The 23,464-nt window shown below is 41.3% G+C and overlaps 2 protein-coding genes across 2 annotated transcripts; both read left to right on the top strand.

Moving 5' to 3' along the window:
- The first annotated feature begins 1,183 nt into the window (after positions 1-1,183).
- LOC134201635 (uncharacterized) lies at positions 1,184-1,915 on the top strand. Its single transcript, XM_062676871.1, has one exon. It carries the CDS (start codon positions 1,184-1,186, stop codon positions 1,913-1,915), a length of 732 nt encoding a protein of 243 aa, XP_062532855.1.
- Positions 1,916-11,335: 9,420 nt separating this feature from the next.
- On the top strand, positions 11,336-12,250 carry LOC119630573 (uncharacterized). Its single transcript, XM_038020433.2, has one exon. The coding sequence runs from the start codon at positions 11,336-11,338 to the stop codon at positions 12,248-12,250; it is 915 nt and encodes a 304-aa protein (XP_037876361.2).
- Positions 12,251-23,464: the final 11,214 nt, after the last annotated feature.

The raw sequence follows: 23,464 nt of genomic DNA, 5'->3' as shown, positions 1-23,464 counted from the left end.
CTCAGCCTTGTCATCGTCATCGAAAGCCGGTGGTTGGCCTGAAGGGCGTACGAGGGGAGGCATAGTAGCGGTAGTTTCGGATTTGAGAGTCCTAGCTAGTCGCCAGTATGCTTGGTGGGAGGGCGCGAGTTGTTCTAAATAACTATGCCAATTTTCGTTACGGGCGTCGCTTAGGCGGGAGTGGACTTCGCGTTGTAGACGACGCATCCGAATCCGGTTTGAATGCGTGGGAAGACGATCGTAGGCCCGGATTGCCGCGTTCCTAACTCTTAAGAGATTCCTAAGTTCGGGGGAAAGTCTAATGCGGTGGAAGCTATCCTCCACATCGACTTCTTTAGAAGATCTAATGATCGCGGAAGAGATGTGATCGGTAATGATGTTTATGGATTCGACGGTGTCCTCGGGGGATAGATTCGAATCCGGGCCGTAAGGGAGGATTGGCGGAGCGGCTTCGGCTAAGCACGTGCCCAGCTTATTCCAATCCACCATGGTCCTCGTAACAGTAACTGGGTTGTGGGGGCGACCGAGCTGCATAACGACAGGTCGGTGGTCTGAGTCGAGCTCTGACAGTGCTTCGATGGAATGCAAGCGCAGAGTTACGTTCCTAAGCAATGCCAGGTCTATAGTGCTCGGACGGAGCGCGATGTTATACGGATAACATGTTGGAGTTGGGGGGCCGACTACTTCGAAGGTGAGGTCGTCTATAAACGCGTCGAGACGCCTACCGTTGACGTTAGTACGATGGCAGTTCCACCTAGTGTGGTGGCAATTTAAATCGCCTGCCAGGATGACAGAGTCTCCCATGCCGAACAGTGACTCGATGTCACTGCTCAGGAGGGGCTTGTCCGGGGGGAGATAAACGGATGCGATGACGATCGGCTGGTGTCCCGTCAGCGAGATACGGCACACTGACGCCTCGATATGTGAGAGCGAGGGAGTATCGAGAGGGACAACGTGCAGGGCCCGCCTATAGTAAATGGCAGTCCCGCCTTTGGAGGCGGTGAGTCTGTCATTCCTAACCATGACGTAATTCGCGACTTTCGGGTCACGACGCGAGGGCTTCAGATCCAGTAGTAATGAACACGATCAAACACTAACTACGCCACCGAACTATGTGACGGCGCGTAGCAAGACGGGTAGAGAATGTGACTGCGCAAATGAGTTCATTAGTTTTAAGGAAGAAATGAGAGCCCTGATTGCTTCTTTAATGACGCCTCAAAAAAGCGAAATCGAGAAAATACACTCAACGCTGCAAGAAATAAAAACTTGTAACAATAGCATAGAAAAAGCTTTGAGCTCTTTGACGGCACAATATGAGGAGCTCCAAATGAATTTTAAACAATTTGAAGTTCAGGCGAAGAAGGACAGAGACTGTATCGCAACTTTGGAAGACCGAATAGAAGATCTTCAACGTGCTAGTAGAAAAACCAATTTGGAATTAAAAAATGTTCCTAAGCTAACTAAAGAAACTAAAGAAGATCTAATTGAAATGACTGTAAATTTGTCAAAAGTTATCGACTGCAAAATCGAAAAAAATGACATAACTGATATTTACAGAGTGCAGAATAAGCGTAGTAAGGTGAATAATAGTTCGATCGTGGTGGAGCTTGCTTCAACTATTAAAAAAACTGATTTCCTTAAGCAAGTTAAGGCCTTTAATATAAGACACAAAGAAAAAATATGTGCCAAACACCTTGGTTATAAAAAGGAGGAGTACATGCCTGTCTTTGTTTCCGAGCAGCTTACAGCTAAAGCAGCCCGCCTTCATTTTCTCGCGCGGGACCTAGCTAAATCTAAGAAATTCAAGTACTGCTGGACTGCCTATGGAAGGGTCTACATCCGTAGAGATGAAAACTCTCCTATCATACCGATAAAGGCAGAATCACAAGTAAACAATCTCATGCAAAGTTCATGACTAGTAGGCACTTGGTGTAGTCTTTTTAAAAATATTGTTTACCATAAATTTAAATTACATTTACTTAAACAATGTATAATGTCCATATTTACACTGACACTCATTGTTCACAAACAAACACACATACACACACATCCTAATCCGTGTTACATAAAATTTAGAACAGCTACTGACCTCAATTTATTTTGGCAAATCAATAATGGATAGCACACTTCATACGATACAAGAGATAGATGACTTAGAAATAGCCGACGTTCTTGCCTGTACAACTGATGATTTTTCCCGTTTGCTAAAAATTCAAAACACTGATTTTACTATTATATCACAAAATATCAGAAGTATTTATGCCAATTTCGACGACTTACAATTGAATCTAGCCTACCTCAAATCAGATATTGACCTCATTATACTCAGCGAATGTAGATTAAATCCTTATAAAAATATACCTCAAATCTGTAATTATACATCATATCAAACAACAAACCATTTAAATGACGCAGACGGTGTTGTAGTCTACATTAAAAATAAATATAAAGCAAAGGTAAAAGAAGTTAACCTTATTCATGCATCTTGTTTAGAAGTTAAAATTTTCCCAAACCTAACCGTTTTAGGTATTTATCGATCCCCTTCAATAACTAAATCTGAAGATTTTACAAATAGTCTTAATCAGCATCTAAGTACAATTCCCTCAAATAGTAATATAATAATAACAGGCGACATCAACATAAATCTTATTTACAGGCAAGAAGGGCTTTCTCACGATCGCTCTAATAGATTGAACTATCTAAACATGCTGGCAATGCACGGCTTACTACCAGGACATTCCCTACCCACGGGGTAGTAACTGTTTAGATCATTTTATAGTTAAATTTGATTCCAAAAATAAATCTATAACTATTGCTGTTTTGGAAACCACTATCACGGATCACAAAACGATTTTTTTAAAACTGAATAACAAATTTAATTCAAATAAAACCTTAAAAACTAAAACTACATTTAATTTCGAGGGAGCGTTAAACTACATGAAAGAAATTCATTTATTGGAACTACTTAATGTATATAATCCTAATACTCTAGTGAATAGCCTCATATGCGAAATACAGCAGTGCGTTGCTTTATTTACTGTCACTAGTATGATCCCACTGAAACAAAAACTAATAAAACCATGGATGACTTCTGGACTACTTCGTTGCATTCAAAACCGAAATAATATGCAAAAAAAACTTAAATTAGACCCATATAATGAAATCCTAAAAATTACTTTTAAACGTTACCGTAACCATTGCAATAATATTATTAAAAAACAAAAACGAAAATTTGACAGAGAACAATTAGAAAAAGCGCAAAAAAATCCAAAAAAGCTATGGAATGCTATTAATTATATAACTCAACGCAAAAAGAAAAGTACACAATGCACTGAATTACTCGCAGGAGACATAACGCCACAACAGTCCGTAAACAGAGCCAATGATTACTTCTGTTCTGTAGGAAAACTTTTAGCAGATGAAATTATTACATCTCACCCTTCTGTGCATAGCTCTCTTACTTGCAAAAATTCAATAGAAAATGCATCATCGTTTGCACTTTTCAGTACTGATTGTGATGAGGTAAGAAGTGTTTTAATGGGTTTAAAATCTGATAGTGCCCCTGGTTTTGACAAAATTCCAACTAGTTTTTTAAAAGCTGCTCATGAATTTACAGTGCCCGTAATAGCCCATCTTGCAAATGTATGTTTTGACCAAGGAATATTTCCATCTGCGTTAAAAAAAGCCCTAATAACCCCTGTACACAAGGGTGGGGACGGTTCTATTCTTTCAAATTATAGGCCAATCTCAGTTCTTTCATGTGTTTCAAAAATATTGGAAAAGCTAATGAACATCCGGTTGGTTAAATTTCTCGAAAAGTATCAACTACTTTCGCCGTATCAGTTTGGCTTTAGACGAGGTCTATCAACGGAAGATGCAATCTTGGCACTTACTTCTTCTGTTACAGAAACTCTGGATAAAGGAGGTAAATGTCTTGCCATTTTTCTGGACCTCAAAAAAGCCTTTGATACTGTTTCCATCCCAATACTTTTACACAAACTAGAAAAGATTGGAATACGAGGTTCGCCACTCTTATTGTTTAAAGATTATTTATCTGATCGCAAACAAAGTGTCAAAATAGATAAATATACAAGTCTAGATCAAAACATTATATTCGGAGTGCCACAAGGGAGTGTACTTGGCCCGACATTGTTTCTTATATATATAAATGACTTGACTAGCATGGCCATAACTGAAGGACACATTCTGTCTTATGCCGATGACACCGTCTTAGTATTTTCAGGGAAAACGTGGGAGTGTGTTCAAAAGTCAGCGGAAAATAGTTTGGTAAAGGTAGCGTCATGGTTAAATACCAATTTACTCACCCTTAATACTGAAAAAACCAACTATATTTGCTTTTCTATATATGACAGTACTCAGCCAAAAGACAATTTTGAAATAAAAATTCATAAATGTTTAACACGCCACAGAGGCTGTTTATGCGCTGAAATTAATAAAGTACAATAAACAAAATACTGAGGAATAATATTGGATCAGAGACTATCTTGGCATGTACATTCAGAACTAATAATGAATCGAACAAGAAAATTGATATGGATCTTCAAAACACTGCGTCATATAACCACAAAGAAACTGTTAAATGAAATTTATATAACTTTAGCACAATCAGTCTTAGGATATTGCTTGTCAGTTTGGGGAGGAGCCACTAAAATAAAATTTTTGGAACTAGAAAGAGCCCAGCGGTCTTTGATTAAAGTGATGTATTTCAAACCTTATCGTTTTCCAACGGAACAACTATACATTACATCTGGGCTACTAACCGTAAGAAAACTATATATTCTTCAACTAGTTCTAAGGATACACAAAAAAATGTGCTATGACCCTGAGATGGCAAATAATAAAAACCGTAGAATGAAAGATGTAACGCCTCTTGTTAAAGTCAAAACCACATTTGCTAAAATACAGTTTGTCAAACAATCATCACACATGTACAATAAACTTAACAAAGAACTAAGTATATATCCAATGACATCGTTTAACTGTAAAAAATCTGTTATTGAATGGTTGAAAACCAAAAGCTATAAGGATGTGGAAAGCATTGTTCAAGCAATGATGTTATAATAAACACACACACCCACGCGCATGCACGCACACACACGCACACACACATACACACACACACACATTATGTCAATTAGTATAAATTTATTTATATTATAAAATTTGTTCTGTTGCTTATTCTTATAAAATATTATGTAAATGGCTATAGAAGAGCGGTATTTCCTAAACAAGCAAGTATTTTGCTTAAAAGGAGATTCCAAACCCTGTATGTTTAATTTATAAGTTGAAGCAATAAATATTTTTTCATTTTCATTTTCAATCTACTCCTTGTTTCTGGGAAAAACCTTTAGCTACAAGTCTGGCACGGAACCTAACCTTACATTCACTATCATATTTCTTACACAAAACCCATCTACATTTAACTATAGTACTGTCTTTAGGTGCATCAGTAAGTTCCCAAGCATCGTTATCTTCAAAACACTGTAATTCGTCCCTTATTGCCTCTAACCACTGTTCCCTATCTAGTCCTTTTAGAGCCTCATCAAGTGAAAGTTCACAAACATTTTGAATAACACTACTTTCTAAACACATATTAGAATAACCATATCTGTCCGGCTTCTTTCTTTGCCTAGAGGAATAACTTCTTTTAACACTCACAACACTTTCCACACTGTCATCAGAAGAATCATCTGGTACATAAGTCTCATCATTATCATCATGAAAAATTTCACTTCCTGATTCATACGATGTGTCTCCCACTGAATCCTCACTGGATTGTGATTGTGGGCTTATCCCACATTCCATGCACACACATTTACTCTTTACAATATAATATTTATATAATATATTTATTTAATATAATTATTAATACACATAAAGTATACATTCACACATATTATTATTTATTTATTTATTTATTTATTTATTTATTTAGACACACCAACAGCAATACACACAAAACATTCAAGCTTAAAATTAACATGTATAAAATTAAGTACTGGTATGTAAGCCAGTTACAGGCATGTACAGCAATCTCCTATAACACACTATGACATGTTACAGCAATATATATATTTGAAAACAACATGAAAACAAGAGCTAACTACACATACTACTAACTTTACAGATTACTAAATAAGAAATAATGCACATATTTATATATTAAAAAATTATAAACAAAAATTATAAAACTATAAAAAAATTTAAAAATTTAAAAAGTCGAGCGCGGCAATGCAAAAAATATAAGTACATAGAACAGACTGCGCAATGTAATCAGAATGACATTCTCTCATCAATTATAAGCAAAGGAACTTGGATACTAGTTTGTTTTTGAGACCAGGACACGTGTCGTTAAAAATGTCAATGCCGTCAATTAATGCACATATTTGGTTAAATTCACTGCAAATCTTTGATAAAGGGGAATATCTAAGGAGGTTTGTTCTACTTGCGGGAATATGGAAAATTTCAGTAATAGGATGCCGTGGGCAGTGGTATGGAACGCTAAAGTTGATTTTCTGAAGTAAGTGGCTACAATCTATGCTTCCGGAAATTAGTTTTTTTAGAAACATGATATTAATTATTCTACGACGGTTGCCGAGCGATATCATTTTAAAATGTTTAAGACGTAGATCATATGTGGTACGGTAAGATATGCTAGAAGAATGGAATGCCAAGTGCCTAGTGAATGCACGCTGTACGCTCTCAATACGCTGCGAGTAAGTAGCGTAATGGGGACCCCAAACTACTGATGCGAACTCAAGTTGACTGCGAACCAGCGAGTTATATAATATTATTTTAGTGTTTGAGGACATAAATCCCTTAGTATTTCTTTTTAGGAATCCCAGCATTCTGGCAGCTTTAATAACAATTGTATCAATATGTGCTTTGAATGTTAATTTGTTATCCATCATCACGCCCAAATCTCGAATTTCATTGACTTGCTGCAGAATGTCACCATTCAGTACATAACAGGATGTCATAGGGATTAGCTTTTTAGAGAATTTTATGTAATAGGACTTTTTTGTATTTAATGTCATTCCATTTAAATTACACCATACATTTATTCTATCTAGATCACATTGTATAAGTTCTGAGTCTGTTGGTAAAGTAACTGTTCTGTATAATTTTAAATCGTCAGCAAAAAGACAAAATTGACTGTCGCGTATTTCTGAAGTTATATCATTAATAAAAGCCGAAAACAATACAGGACCGAGATGGGAGCCTTGTGGTACGCCTGAAATGGCTATGTAGTCCTGTGATTTATGACCATTCACCACTACAAACTGGAGTCTTTTTGCAAGATACGAACAAAACCATTCCAACAATGACCCACCAATCCCAAAGCCTCGTAATTTATTTATTAAACGAGAATGACAGACCTTATCGAAGGCACTGGAAAAGTCCATATAAATTGTATCTACTTCCAGACCTCTATCAATTTCTCGGCAGAGGTAAGACGTAAATGAGACTAAATTAGTTTCAACAGAGTGGCCTTTTCTAAACCCGTGTTGATGTTCAGAAATAAAGTTATTTAGATGCTGTGTAATAAAAGGACAGACAAGTGACTCGAAGAGCTTTGGAATGCATGAAAGTATGGAAATTGGTCTATAGTTACTAACATTGCTTGTGGCGCCTTTCTTAAATACTGGGACTACTTTAGAGCTCTTCCAAATGTCTGGAAATATACCATCATTCAAGGATCTGTTGAAGATAATTGACAAAGGTAAAGCCAAAGCAGAGCCGCAACGTCTAACAAAAACCGGGGGAATATCATCTGGTCCAGCACCTTTATACATGTCTAGCTTTTTAATTGCGCGTTGAATGTCACGTTCTGATATGTTAATACGACTTAAAGGAGTTGTATTAAAAGAAAAGTCTACATAATCAGCTAGGGAATCTCTGTTAAACACTGACGAAAAGCAACTTGCGAACATCTGTGCGATTTGCGGTCCGGTAGATGCGATCTGGTTTCCCTGATACATAATTGCTGGTACAGTGGTCTCACCATTTCGTCTATCTTTGATGAAGCGCCAAAAGCTTTTAGGATTCCTACCAATATCAACTTCAATTCTCTTCTTATATACATGAAGACATTTCTCGCTCAATTTGTGAACACGCTCTCGAAGGAGCTCAAATTCTAATTGGTCGCGCGGATTTTTATATTTCTTAAATCGATACCTCACTTTATTTTTCTCGGAAATAGTCTTTATTAGAGAGTTGGTAAACCATGGGGGAAATTTAGTAGACACAGGTTTCGTTCGTGGAGTAAATAAATCAATAGCCGTATAAATGAAATCATAAAATATGTCAGTCATTTCATTTACATTTTGACACCCCTCTAACTTTTCACTCCAATTAACATTTATTAAGTAGGATACGATTTTACTATAATCTGCTCGAAAATAGTTGTATCGGGGTCTCAATATAGGTTTGAGGAAATGGGGACTATGTTGTGGTAAGGAAACTAACAGAGGAGGATGCTTTTGGTCGATTTTGCTCAATACATTATTGGATTCAGTAACTTCCAATCCGTTGAAATCAGTAAGAACAAGATCCAATATTTTACCATCCACATTATTCACGTTATTAAATTGTGATAAATTATTAACTGACATGAAATCAATAAGAGAAAGTCCCAATTTAGATCCATAATTCATTGCACTACATGGAGAGCTTTCCGACTTTTGAGACCAACCAATATGACTCAAATTAAAATCACCCAAAATTATCACTTGATCAGATTGCTCGATAACATTTGTAGAGTTTTCCAGAAAACTAGACAAGTGCTCCAAGGAAACTGGAGGGGGAAGGTAAACAGCGCAAATAGAAACTTTCTTGATCAAGTTGTTAGTTTTGATATCGATTGACACCCATAGATCTTCAGCAGTACTTTCCCAACCTAAGTGCCTATAAGATGGGATATGTTTAGATATTGCGATCATAACACCCCCTCCATCTGCCTTGGAACTCGTCGAACACGATCGATCCTTCCTATATACAACATAACGTTTGTCCATAAATTCACTACTTAAAACATTACAATTTAACCAAGTTTCGGTGAATACTATTAGATCAAATTTATTAACAGCTATATTCCTAAGTACATCTTCTGTCTTAGTTCTCAAGCCGCGCACGTTTTGGTAATATATATTTACAGACATCTTTAAAAAAAATCTATTATAAATCATTTGATCAAATTTATTTTATCTCACTAGGCAATTAATTTTAAGCTTTCTTCGTCTTTAATATATATAACGTGACTCTGCTCATTTTTCCTTACGAAAATTTTACCATCCCTCACCCATATAAACTTAAAACCAGTATCTTTTGTCTTCTTACGAGCGGCCGCATGTAAGTGTTTATTTATCGGCGTTAGATGTTCAGATACAAATACTGGCACACGACGTCCCCCGATTCCTAGATGCTCTGAATTCAATTTGTTGTCTAAATTCTTCTTATTGAACTTAGTAACTGCAGCCAGCAACTCATCGCGACGGCGCTGACTACGTAGCTTAATAATCACGGAGCGAGGACGGTCATTCTCCTTATTAAGTTTGGCAATACGTGTTACGTGGAGAATGTCGCTGTCGCCAAAAGGATTTCCGACAATTCTACCCAGCTGCTCAATAGTCGTTATTAAATTTTCTGATTTATTTTCAGGGATACCATTGATCTCAATATTTGGGGAACGCATGCTTTGTTCTACTTGCCCCAGTCTATTTGTCAAATTCTTCACTTGTATTGTTAAATTATTGTTCTTAGAAACTAAATCAGAAATTGTATCATCCCTCTCGCTTACCATTTGCTTGAGTTCCTCGTATTGTTTATTAAAAAATGTTAAGGATTCGTGGAAGTCAGCTATTTGTTGGGAAATATTCGATAAGTGTTCAGAAACTAGTTGTTTGATAGTTTTTGTTATCTCCTGTTTAATAATGATACGTAAATGTCCCTCAGTAACGTAGGATCCATCGCTGTCACATTTCGAGCTGTGTTTTTTTGTTCGCAAAGTAATATTTCTTTCTTCTCCAAGACCGTTATCTTCATCAGAAGTGGCGGATCGACTTACTGCTCTAGCAGGAGTATTTGTGTTGTCAGATTTCGGTATCTTATTACGACATTCCTGACAACTCCAGTTATTCTTACGGTCTTGATCCATAAGAAAGTAAGATTTAGGTGTTATATTAGCACATAACAAATCATAACCTAAGCCACATGCGGAGCATATCATGTATTCCTTCCTAGAAAGTTTGTTTTTACATCCAGAACAAATCTTTGGGACTGAAGACATTTTTCCTTTCTTTTATCTTCCCAAATTATATTCTTATTGTCGAAATTAATTACTAGTTCTATGTATAAAAATTTTAAATGTATTTGCCAAAAAGAAAAAAAGGAAAAAAATATGTACTTTGCAGGATTCGATCTTGAGGCCTGAGCAGCTGACGGGTGCATAAAACTCGTTTGACTAACCGCCTGACCGCAGCGACTTCAAACTAGTGTGCTAATTTATTGAATATACTCAAGTTTAAATGCTGTGTTAGTTCAATGTCCAATCTTTTGTTCTTCAAACCTTCTTCATACCCTCTTTTTATTATATCAATATATAATTTTGAAATTATTTTTTGGTTTATTCACTGTTTTAACACAATATTAAACAATAATTTAATATAACATATATAACATATCTATTAATATATTATTACTACATTACATATACAACAGACTTACACACACGACAATTTATCGTACCGCGTCAATCAGCTGGTCGCCCGTTCGTTTGCGCTATGGACACGCGCGCTTGAACAGAATGTCGCGGGTAGCTGGAAAATATACTCTTGCGCAGCTGATCGCGGCTAGCCACGCCCCCAGTCGAAACTTACCTCGTACTGAACGCACGTCGCTTTTGCTAATTATATACGGTTTATTGTTTTCGAAGCTTTTGCATCTCTTGTGATAACGCGCTTGCTTTGTGTTTATTGTAATAGTATTGTCGTAAAGTGTAAAGTGTCTTCTGTGTACTGTTTATAAACTGAATATCTATCTGTGCTCGTAACCTTCAATCCTTCATAATTTTAATAATATAGACTGTGTTGTATTTTCGTGTGGACTAAGTATAATTGAATAAACATTTAATTGGTATGCAAGGTGTCGTACTTAATTTATTAACCGAACACCGTCGACGCCTACTCAGGTACTTACTTACCTTTAACACATTACACTACGCGTCCGGACGACGCATACATACTCATACTCATCCACATCCATACTGAGACCAACTCATTCGCGTCTATACTGGTGACCCCTGAAGAACACCATAATGAGCAGCAGTGATTCTGTCGCGACCGCTGGTTCTCATGGAGGTAGCAGCGTAAAACCCCGACGAACGAAAAAAATGCGCGTTTCCACTGTACACGATAACGACATTTTGCCGTCCGACATTCGGAAGTTTAATTTGAAGGTGCCTCCGTTTTCTCCAGAAGACCCAGAAATTTGGTTCGCACTTCTAGAAGGTCAATTCGAAAACTATGGTATTACAGAGGACCACGTCAAGTTCAACAACGTTATCACTAACCTAGATATTCCTCATGCGAAGGCGGTAAAGGATATTATCGTGCATCCTCCGACCAGCAATCGCTATGATAAAATTAAGAGCGAGCTCATCAGACATCTCTCCGCCTCCCATGAAAAGAAGGTCAAGCAATTGCTAACTCATGAGGAGTTAGGCGACCGAAAACCATCGCAGTTTCTAAGACATCTTATGGACCTGGCCGGACCGTCCGTCCCACATGAGTTTATCCGAACTATCTGGAGTAACCGCCTGCCGAACAGTATCCAGACGGTACTAGCATCGCAGCCTACTCATTCGCTTGAACAGCTGTCGGACCTCGCTGACCGAATACAGGAAATAACTACTCCATGCAACGTCGCAGCCACTTCAACATGCGGGACGAGTAGTATCAACCAGTCCAGTGAGATCGCAGAGCTGAGGAAAATGGTGGAACGCCTCGCATTAAAGCTCGAAGACCAGACTCGCGCCACAAACCGCTCCCAGAACCGTTCGAACCGTTCTCGACCTCGATGGCGTTCGACATCCCGCAGCAGAACACGATCTGCTTCCAACTATCGACGGTACCCCGTTTGTTGGTACCACGCGAAGTTCGGGGTTAAGGCAAGCAAATGCCAGAAGCCGTGCGATTACAACGAGTCGGGAAATGCCGCAGGCAGTCGATAATGGCGACAGACGACTGCCTCAACTCTCCAGGTCGCCTCTTCGTAACTGACCGCACCACGAAAACCCAGTTTTTGGTCAACACCGGTAGCGACCTCTGTGTTTTCCCACGGACCCAGCTACGAGAGCGTCGTGCACCAACCAGCTACAAACTGACAGCAGCCAACGGATCAACCATTGACACGTATGGGTACTCGCAGCTCAACCTGGACCTTGGACTCCGACGCAACTACCCATGGAGATTTATAGTGGCTGATGTGACGAAGCCCATTATAGGTGTAGATTTTTTGTGTCACTATAACTTGATTGTAGATTGTAAGAATCGAAAATTAATTGACGACACCACTACCCTGTCTGTTCCAGCTTCACTGGCCTCTAATACAAATTACATTCTTTCTGTGAAGGTTCCGACTGGCGATTCCCACTACCATGCTTTGCTTTCGCGCGATTTTCCTGAAATTACGCGACCAGCTGGTACACAACGTACGGTAAGCCACAATACACAACACCACATTAGAACTACACCAGGGCCTCCAGTCGCTTGTGCACCTAGGCGTTTAGCACCCGAGAAACTGAAGGTGGCGAAGGCGGAATTCGAGTCCATGCTAGCTGATGGTACAGCTAGACCGTCTGATAGCCCATGGTCATCACCATTACACCTGGCACCGAAAAAAGACAACGGTTGGCGCCCTTGTGGTGACTATAGGCAACTCAACGCCCGGACTATCCCAGATAGGTATCCAGTACGTCATATACACGACTTTGCGCACAATATCGCTGGTTGTAGTAAGTTTAGCACCATTGACCTTGTTAAAGCCTACAACCAAATGCCAGTCTGTGCCGACGATATACCAAAAACCGCGATCACCACCCCCTTTGGAATGTATGAATTCCCGTTCATGACATTTGGGCTACGAAATGCTAGCCAAACATTTCAAAGATTTGTGGATGAGATGATGCGTGGGCTAGATTTCGTGTACTGTTATTTGGACGATTTTCTCATATTTAGCAGGGACAGCATTCAGCATGAGCAGCATCTGCGCCAAGTATTTACCAGACTTAGGGACTACGGGATGGTAATCAACCTGTCCAAGTGTGTTTTTGGAGCTCCCGAGGTAACTTTTCTAGGTTACCGTATCTCGGAGAGCGGAACCAAACCACTGGACGAGAAGGTACAAGCCATTAACAACTTTCCCCCACCCAAAGACGTTAGGACGCTTAGACGGTTTTTAGGTATGGCCAATTTTTATAGGCGGTTTCTGCCTAATGCCGCCCAAACACAAGCTCCTCTTAACGCCCTACTTATGGGTTCAGTCAAAGGCTCCACTCCCATTAGCCTCAATGACGTTGCTCTGAAAGCTTTCGCAGAGACAAAGGAAAGCCTCTCCAACGCGGCACTCCTGGCACACCCAGATTGTCAGGCTAAGCTGTCGTTGGTTACAGACGCATCAGATATGGCTATAGGGGCTGTTCTGCAACAGCTGAAAAATGACACGTGGGAGCCTCTAGGCTTTTTCTCCCGTAAGCTGAGTCCATCGCAGAACAAGTACTCCCCGTATGATCGCGAACTTCTTGCAATCTACGAGGCGATCAAGTACTTTCGACATATGCTTGAAGCGAGACACTTCACTATTTACACCGATCATAAGCCAATCAGTTTTGCCTTCCACGAAAGAAAGCAGAATTGTTCGCCCAGGCAATTTCGCCACTTGGACTTTATATCCCAGTTCACGACCGATATAAGGCACATCTCTGGCAAAAATAACGTTGTGGCCGACACCTTATCTCGCGTCGATGAACTGGAGGCTCCAATTTGTCTCGCCGACCTCGCCAACGCTCAAAACTGCGATCTCGAACTGGCTCAATATTTAACGGACAGCTTATCTCTCCGTCTCATAAAGATGGACTATCCTGGATGCCGTTATCCTTTGTACTGTGATATCAGTACACCGACACCCAGGCCATTCATCACAAAGGATTACCGCAAACAGGTATTCCAAAGTCTCCACTCGCTAAGTCACCCCGGCGCTTCCACGACTGCCAAGTTGGTATCCGATCGATTTGTTTGGCCTGGGGTCCGAAAAGACTGTCGAAACTGGGCTAGGTCATGTTTATCATGCCAACGCGCGAAGGTTAGTCGACACGTGTCTGCACCATTGGGCACTTTCGACGCACCGACTGCACGTTTCAGGCATGTCCACATAGACCTGATAGGCCCACTCCCGGTATCACAGGGATACAAGTATTGTCTCACGGCTATAGACCGGTTCACCCAATGGCCGGAAGTCATGCCAATACCTGATATTACCGCAGAAACGGTGGCTAAGGCATTGATTTCAGGCTGGATATCCAGATTCGGTTGCCCGACAGATATTGTTACAGACCGCGGCCGTCAATTTGAGTCCGCGCTGTTTCAGTATCTGGCAAAAACGACTGGATTCCAGCATAAACGCACAACTGCCTACCATCCCGCGTGTAACGGTCTTGTGGAACGCTTCCACAGACAGCTAAAAGCTTCCATCGTATGCCACGCTAACGACAATTGGTCAGAAGTCCTACCTTTTGTACTACTCGGTATCCGTAGCGCGTTCAAGGAGGACTTACAGACTTCGTCCGCTGGGTTGCTTTACGGCGAGCCGTTAAGACTTCCCGGCGAATTTTTCGAGCCGAGCACAGCTTGTACTACTGATCTATCAGATTTTACGGCTCGTCTACGCTCATTTGCCGAGAAATTAAAACCGGTTTCCGCCTCTCGCCATAACAAAGAAAAGATTTTTATCTTTAAAGAGCTCAAGAACGCGGAGTACGTCTTCCTACGTGAAGATGCTTCGCGCCCTTCTCTTACGCCAGCATATACAGGTCCTCATAAAGTACTAGAACGACGTGACAAGACGTTCAAACTTCTGATCAAAGGTAACTCTGTCACAGTCTCTATTGACCGCTTAAAACCTGCGTATTACCTTACCGTTCATGAAGGCCTGTTAGATAATACACTTTCACCTGTCATACCTGAACCCGATGTTTCGGTAGCTCCACCACCTGACAGAACTGCACCTACAACTACACGTTCCGGTCGACATGTCAGATTCCCGGATTTTTATCGTCCCTAACCAGGTCTCTGGGGGGGAGTGATGTGGGCTTATCCCACATTCCATGCACACACATTTACTCTTTACAATATAATATTTATATAATATATTTATTTAATATAATTATTAATACACATAAAGTATACATTCACACATATTATTATAACATATCTATTAATATATTATTACTACATTACATATACAACAGACTTACACACACGACAATTTATCGTACCGCGTCAATCAGCTGGTCGCCCGTTCGTTTGCGCTATGGACACGCGCGCTTGAACAGAATGTCGCGGGTAGCTGGAAAATATACTCTTGCGCAGCTGATCGCGGCTAGCCACGCCCCCAGTCGAAACTTACCTCGTACTGAACGCACGTCGCTTTTGCTAATTATATACGGTTTATTGTTTTCGAAGCTTTTGCATCTCTTGTGATAACGCGCATGCTTTGTGTTTATTGTAATAGTATTGTCGTAAAGTGTAAAGTGTCTTCTGTGTACTGTTTATAAACTGAATATCTATCTGTGCTCGTAACCTTCAATCCTTCATAATTTTAATAATATAGACTGTGTTGTATTTTCGTGTGGACTAAGTATAATTGAATAAACATTTAATTGGTATGCAAGGTGTCGTACTTAATTTATTAACCGAACACCGTCGACGCCTACTCAGGTACTTACTTACCTTTAACACATTACACTACGCGTCCGGACGACGCATACATACTCATCCACATCCATACTGAGACCAACTCATTCGCGTCTATATGATTGTTCAGTTTCCTCAATCTGGACTACACTTTCTGTTTGTTTGGCATTTTCTATAATGATCACATCACGGCTTGTTGTGATATCCTTAGTGCTTGGATTGTAGACTCGATAACCTTTTACATCCTCTGGGAAACCAACTAGAATCCCTTTTACAGCCTTTTTATTCCATTTGAGGCGCTTCTCTTTTGGAATGTGCATCATCACTATACTTCCAAATACCCTTAAGTGGCTAATATCTGGCTTTACTCCATTCCACATCTCAAAAGGTGTTTCATTCAAATTTTCCACCACTATCCTATTTTGTAAGTATACAGCAGTATTGGCTGCTTCAGCCCAAAAGCTTTCGTCCATTTTAGCATCAAAGAGCAGACACCTTGCCTTTTCCACCACAGTACGATTGTTCGATAGCTCAGTAAAATAAAGGTTTTGTTCTTGAGGTTTTATTGTTAAGTGGACTGTATATAAAGTTTTAATGCAATATTAGCCGCGAGTCGCGCGTGCGATTCTATATCGTTCCAGTAGTGTTCTGTGTCGCTGTGTGTGTTCGGTCATCGCCGCTCGAGTCGTCGATGCCGTGGTGGTGGTTGGACCCCCCCGCAGACCTCGTAGTCCCCGCTCGTATGTGACGTACTGGCGCAGACATCCTCCCCGGCGTTGAAGAGTCGTCTTCTTCAATATGGATCTCCGAGGAGTCCACAGGAAGCGGGCATATGTTATTGTATGCCCGGCGTAGTATGCCTTTCGTGGTTGCAATGTCAGCAACCCTCGCGATGCCGTCGTTGCCATGTACGAGACGAACTATTCGTCCCAAAAGCCACATCATTGGCGGCAATGTCTTGTCCTTGATAATGACCATTGCACCGATCCGCAGTTGACCTGAAGATTTTTTTCATTTGTATCTCTGTTGTAAGAGAGAAACATATTCATTAGAGTATCGCCTCCAAAAATGTTGCTTTAGGCTTTCAACTCGTTGGAAACGTTGAAGACGAGTGATGTTGGCTTCCGTGATGTCGGGATATGGTACCGAAGTGAGTGGCCGACCAATAAGGAAATGGGCGGGCGTAAGGAAGGTTAAGTCAGATGGATCTGATGACATCGGTGTAAGAGGTCTAGAATTTAAAATAAACTCAATCTGTGCCAGACAAGTTGTCATCTCTTCATAAGTTAAGTGTGATTGACCCAATATTCTTACCAAATGAAATTTAACAGACTTAACGGCAGCTTCCCACAGTCCACCAAAATGAGGTGAGTAAACGGGAATAAATTAAAACCTTATACCTAGACTGTTGATGTCATTAACACAATTATGAATTAAATAGTTGGAGGCTCCAACGAACGAAGTTCCATTATCGCAGTAAATATTCTGCGGTTTCCCTCGACGGGCAATGAAGCGATCGAGTGCGCTAAGGAAGCCCTCCTTGGTAAGATCCGAGACGATCTCCAAATGCAACGCTTTCACTGCAAAGCAAATAAAAACACAAATATATGATTTTATCAGTTTACCACCACGCCCCTTTCGATTGAGAATCATCACCGGCCCGGCGTAATCAATTCCAGTATTCAGAAACGGAAATTCTAACTGCAGCCTATCGCTCGGTAAGTCGCTCATAACAGGCTGTGAAGTTTTAGCCTTCTGCCTAACACAGCGAATACATAGGCCTACTACACGCCTTGCTAAATTTCTCCCACCAAGCGGCCAGTATTTCTGTCTTATTTGTGAAAGTAGAAGTAAAGGGCTAGCGTGAAGGGAATCTTTGTGTTGTTTAACAAAAATAAGTTTCGTAAGAATGTGTTTACTGCACAAGAGTATTGGGTGTTTAACATCGTAACTGTAGAAAGAATTATTAAGTCGACCTCCAACACGAATAATGTCATCAGAGTCGAGAAAAGGAGAGAGAGATAAAAGTCTATTTTTCGAGGGCAAAATTTGGTTTGATTTGAGAATATGATATTCCTCCGGAAACGTATCCTGCTGTGCAAGACGAATTAAGGTATTGTGAGCTGAAGATATTTCCGTAAATAATAAATTATTATCTGTTTTCCGTGAGTTTTTATTTTTTAAATTATAAATAAATCTTTTGATGTATGCTGTAATTCTTAATAATTTCGAAAAGTCTGATATTTTATTCATTAACATGACAATTGAATTTTCTGTAGTGTTAACAACAAAAGACATCTCCGGAAGGTTTTTTAGTGTTTGTGCATTAGGATTGACTGGAAATTGTGTATGAGTTGAATGTAAAAAAGATGAACCAATCCACCACAGACTGGATGCGCTGAGTACATCAGCCCTAGATCGGTCACGTGTACCGGACACGGTGGGATCGTGCACCGGTTCCCGGTCGTGCGCGGTGTTCCACAGGGGTCGGTGCTTGGCCCCCTTTTGTGGAATATCGGGTATGACTGGGTACTGAGGGGTGCCCTCCTCCCGGGCCTAAGCGTAATCTGTTACGCAGACGACACGTTGGTCGTGGCCCGGGGGGGGAGTTTTGCTGAGTCTGCCCGTCTTGCTACCGCTGGGGTGGCGCATGTCGTCGGCAAAATCAGGAGATTGGGCCTCGACGTGGCACTCAGTAAATCCGAGGCCATGTGGTTCCACAGGCCCCGGAGAGTGCCACCTGTCGATGCCCATATCGTGGTTGGAGGCGTCCGGATTGGGGTCGGGGTGCAGTTGAAGTACCTCGGCCTCATTCTGGACAGTCGTTGGACCTTCCGTGCTCACTTTCAGCACCTGGTCCCTCGTTTGTTGGGGGTGGCCGGCGCATTAAGCCGGCTTCTGCCCAACGTCGGGGGGCCTGACCAGGTGACGCGCCGTCTCTATACGGGGGTGGTGCGATCAATGGCCCTATACGGGGCGCCTGTGTGGGGCCAGTCCCTGGCCGCGGGGGTGGCGAAGCTGCTGCAACGGCCGCAACGCACCATCGCGGTCAGGGTCATCCGTGGTTATCGCACCATCTCCTTTGAGGCGGCGTGTGTACTGGCTGGGACGCCGCCTTGGGCTCTGGAAGCGGAGGCGCTCGCCGCTGACTATCAGTGGCGGGCTGACCTTCGCGCCCGGGGCGTGGCGCGTCCCAGCCACAGTGTGGTCAGAGCGCGGAGGGCCCAATCTCGGCGGTCCGTGCTGGAGTCATGGTCCAGACGGCTGGCTGATCCTTCGGCCGGTCGTAGGACCGTCGAGGCGATTCGCCCGGTCCTTGTGGATTGGGTGAATCGTGACAGAGGACGCCTCACTTTCCGGCTCACGCAGGTGCTCACTGGGCATGGTTGCTTCGGTGAGTTCCTGCACCGGATCAGAGCCGAGCCGACGGCAGAGTGCCACCATTGTGATTGCGACTTGGACACGGCAGAGCATACGCTCGTCGCCTGCCCCGCATGGGAGGGGTGGCGCCGTGTCCTCGTCGCAAAAGTAGGAAACGACTTGTCGTTGCCGATTGTTGTGGCATCGATGCTCGGCGACGACGAGTCGTGGAAGGCGATGCTCGACTTCTGCGAGTGCACCATCTCGCAGAAGGAGGCGGCGGGGCGCGTGAGAGACGCACAATCCCGCCGCCGTCGAGCGGGGGCCAGGGAGGCGGATCTCGCCCAAGCCCTGGCCCTCTAAGTGTTTCGGGTCCCCCCTCACATGTCGGTCTGGGGACCGGCGAGGGGGGCCTAAGAAGACGACGTGCAAGCTGCTCTGCACGCGTTTTACGCAAGAGCATCCGGGTGATGGAAGGCCGGCTATCCTCGACCCACGCTGGTTCTGGTCCAGCGGGGTATTCCGTAGGATAGCTCACTCTAACCGGCGCCATCTAGGCGGGCTTCGGATAGCCTGCCGACCGAGAGGGCTGGTGGTCGTGGCGCCGACGACCGCCGGTCCGGCGTCCCGAGGGGGAGGGTGATGGGAGAGATGTGCTCCGCACTAAACGCTTCACTTTCCCCCCTTTGCCTCTTCATGAGTTCTGTCTCATGCGAGGTTTGGACGTTGGTTGTTGAGCGACAGGAGGTTTTAGTCAGTTCGACTCTGACATGCCCCGCCCTCTATCCCCAGTGGAGGGCGGAAGTCCGGCGATTTCCTCCTGACCAAAAAAAAAAAAAAAAAAGAGTACATCAGCCCTCGCCCCCCGAGAAACCAGGTCTGCTGGGTTCTCTTTAGACGGTACGTAGCTCCAGCTGTGACCATTCGTACTTTCATGTATTTCATTAATTCTATTTCGAACGAACGATTTTAAGCGATTAGAAGGTGCGGTTAGCCATTCTAGCACAATAGTAGAATCTGTCCAGAAGAAAGAACGATCAAACTGAACAGTGAGTGACTTGATAATTTTTCTATATAGTCTAGTACCTAATAAGGCCGCGCATAATTCAAGACGAGGTATGGTACTTGACTTAATGGGTGCAATCTTATTCTTAGAAGCTAAAAGGCGAACGCGAATATTGCCATTACTTGTAATAGTTTTAATATAACAACTCGCTCCGTAAGCGCGTTCTGATGCGTCTGAGAACGTATGAATTTCGATGGTAACAGTGTCGTCGTTAAAGGACCATCGAGGAATATTTATATTATTAAGTGATGGAAGTGATTGCATTAAACTCAAATATGATGTTTTTAAGTTGATTGGAACTTCTTCATCCCAGTCTGACTTGGTTTTCCATAACTGTTGTATTATTAATTTGACTTCTACAATGCATGGTCCGACGAGCCCCAAAGGATCGAAAACCTGACTAATTTCTGACAAGATTGTGCGTTTAGTGACTTTAAAGGTCTGATGTGAATTTAACAAAAAGAAGAAGTTATCTGATTCAGAGTTTCAGTGAAGACCAAGAGTTTTGCTCGGCGCAGAGTTATTCAAATTTAACGTCTTATCTTTATCTGCCTTAATTTCAGAAATAGTTTGCAATATTTTTGTACTATTAGATCGCCATTTACGTAAGTTAAATTTTGCTGAGTCTAGTGTATTGATAATATTACGACAAAGTTTTGTTACCATCTCAATTGAATTACCCCCTCCCAAATAGTCATCCATATAAAAGTCATGTGCTATTGCTCGTTTAGTCTGTGGATCTGTGCATTGCTCAGCAAGAGCAATTAAACATCGAGTAGCTAAGAAGGGAGCGGATGCCGTTCCGTATGTTACAGTGTTCAGAATGTAAGTATGCAACGGTTCTGACGGATCAAATCTAAATAATATTTGCTGTAAACTACGTTGAGAAGGTTCTACTTGTATAGCCCGATACATTTTCTCCACGTCGCTGGTAACCACATATTTGTGTTGCCTGAATCGCAGCAGGATTGAAAGAAGATCGTCCTGTACTGTAGGGCCAATGTGCTGTATGTCATTAAACGACTTACCGGAGGACGTTGCTGCTGATGCATCAAACACTACTCGTAGTTTAGTGGTTGTGCTGGATTCGCGTATCACTCCATGATGAGGTAAGTAATTATTTATGTTTTTATTAAATGCGTGCAGATTCTCAGATGTAGATTTCTGTATTATGTTTGAAGTGTTGTATGCTTCGGATTGTTGTATGGATGTGTTTAATGTTGTGTTATGTGATTGTATGTTTGATGTAATGCTAGAAGGATTGTTATTTGATGTGTTGTCCGATGAATGAACGTTTATTGTTATGTACGATGAATGAGTATTCGATGTTATGTTAGAAGAGTGATTGTTTGATGTTGATTTATGTGTATGAGGTGTATTTTGTATCATATGCCCAAGATTTATATACTCACGCATAAAATGATGATAATCATTCTTCAGTTTCTCATCGCGCTGTAATTTTCTCTCTACAGAAAGAAATCTTAATTTTGCTTTTGTGTATGAATATCCCAGAACGTCAGGAGACTGTCTAAGAGGAATAGTAACTATAAACTCACCTTTTTTATTTCGTCTTGTTGTCTCTCTGAAGATTGTCTCGCATTATCGTTCTTCCTTAGACAAAGAATGACTAGAAGAGACTGAGTCTAACTCCCAGAACCGACTAAGCTGAGATTCAAGAGATTGAGTGAAGTGGCAATGCGTGTGAGTATTTTTGAAAGAGGAATGTTGAAGAACACTGCCAGACACAATCCATCCTAGTTTGGATTCACGTAAAGTGGGTTGATGTTTACCTAGGCTTATTGTGTTTGATCTTAAAATGCTCCAAAAGATGCTAGCCCCGACTAGTATATCAATAGCCGAAGGAACGTTAAAAGAGGGGTCGGCTAGTTCGATTCCGGTAGGTATGGGTATGTGTTCTTTGTATATAAATGTTGAAGGCAATGATGTAGTGATATTTGGCAATATATAGCAATCGACGCTCGCCTTATAGCTGCCATTACAAGCTTGTAGTGACAATGTACACATTTTAGTACTAGATGAAAGTTTACTGTTGATTCCGATGACAGTTGAGTTTGTGTTATGACGCGGCAGACCTAGTTTCTCGCAGAGGTCGGAGGTCACGAAGTTAGAAGTACTGCCGTTGTCTAGCAGAGCCCGGGCGTTGTGACAACGTCCATTCTTGTCCATCACTTTAACCATCGCTGTGGAAAGTAATACATTGGTTTGATGATTGGGTGCAATAGATGAATGGATGTTTGATGGCGAATTTGTGTGTACAGACAATACTATGTTTTCTGTGTTTATGTTCGAAATTGTATTTTTGTCGACTTCTCGGTGAAGGAGAGTGTTGTGACGTGCGTTACAATATTTACAGTGGGTAAGTCTACAATTTTTGTCTTGATGACCTGTGCGTAAACAATTTTTACAAAGATTATGGTAGGTGGAAACTTTATTAATACGTGAGTTAACGTCTAAAGCTCTAAATGCATCGCAACTGAATAGATAATGATTTTGTTTACACAGTGGACAGATAGGATGTTTTATTTGATTTGTATTGTTTGTAACTATAGCGAATGATTTTGATTTATGAACTTGTGTGTCAGTTTGAGGATTTTTGTGTAGTTGTTTGTTGCTACTAAGTGTTTCTAATAATTCTGCTCTGTTATTTAAAAATGTGATAAATTGTTTTAAAGTTGGTTGCTCACTTAATGAACTTTTAAACTCTTCCCACTGCTTGTTTGAAATAAAATCTAGTTTTTTACTCATCATGAATATAATCAAGACATCCCATTGGTCTGTGGGCTGATCCAAGATGTTTAGTGATCTTAAATTTTTATTAATAATATCTATTAAAAATCTTAATGATTTTGATGAATCTTTTTGCACTTGTTCAACGTTGAATAAAGCCTGAATATGATTATTAATAAGAATTTTTTTATTGTTGTATCTTTCCGTTAATAATTCCCATGCAATTTTGTAATTATTAGCTGTAAATTCTAGGCTTTGAATCACTGATGACGCATTTCCCTTCAGGGACGTTCGCAAATAA

This window comes from Bombyx mori, chromosome W (genome assembly GCF_030269925.1).
Source record: "Bombyx mori chromosome W, ASM3026992v2".
Lineage (NCBI taxonomy): Eukaryota > Metazoa > Arthropoda > Insecta > Lepidoptera > Bombycidae > Bombyx > Bombyx mori.
The sequence above is the reverse complement of the archived record's forward strand: the minus strand, read 5'-3'. Positions and strand labels throughout refer to the sequence as shown.

Excerpts from the sequence above, each read along its gene's own strand:
- LOC119630573 (XM_038020433.2), top strand. The coding sequence starts at position 11,336 with ATGAGCAGCAGTGATTCTGTCGCGACCGCTGGTTCTCATGGAGGTAGC.
- LOC134201635 (XM_062676871.1), top strand. The coding sequence starts at position 1,184 with ATGAGAGCCCTGATTGCTTCTTTAATGACGCCTCAAAAAAGCGAAATC.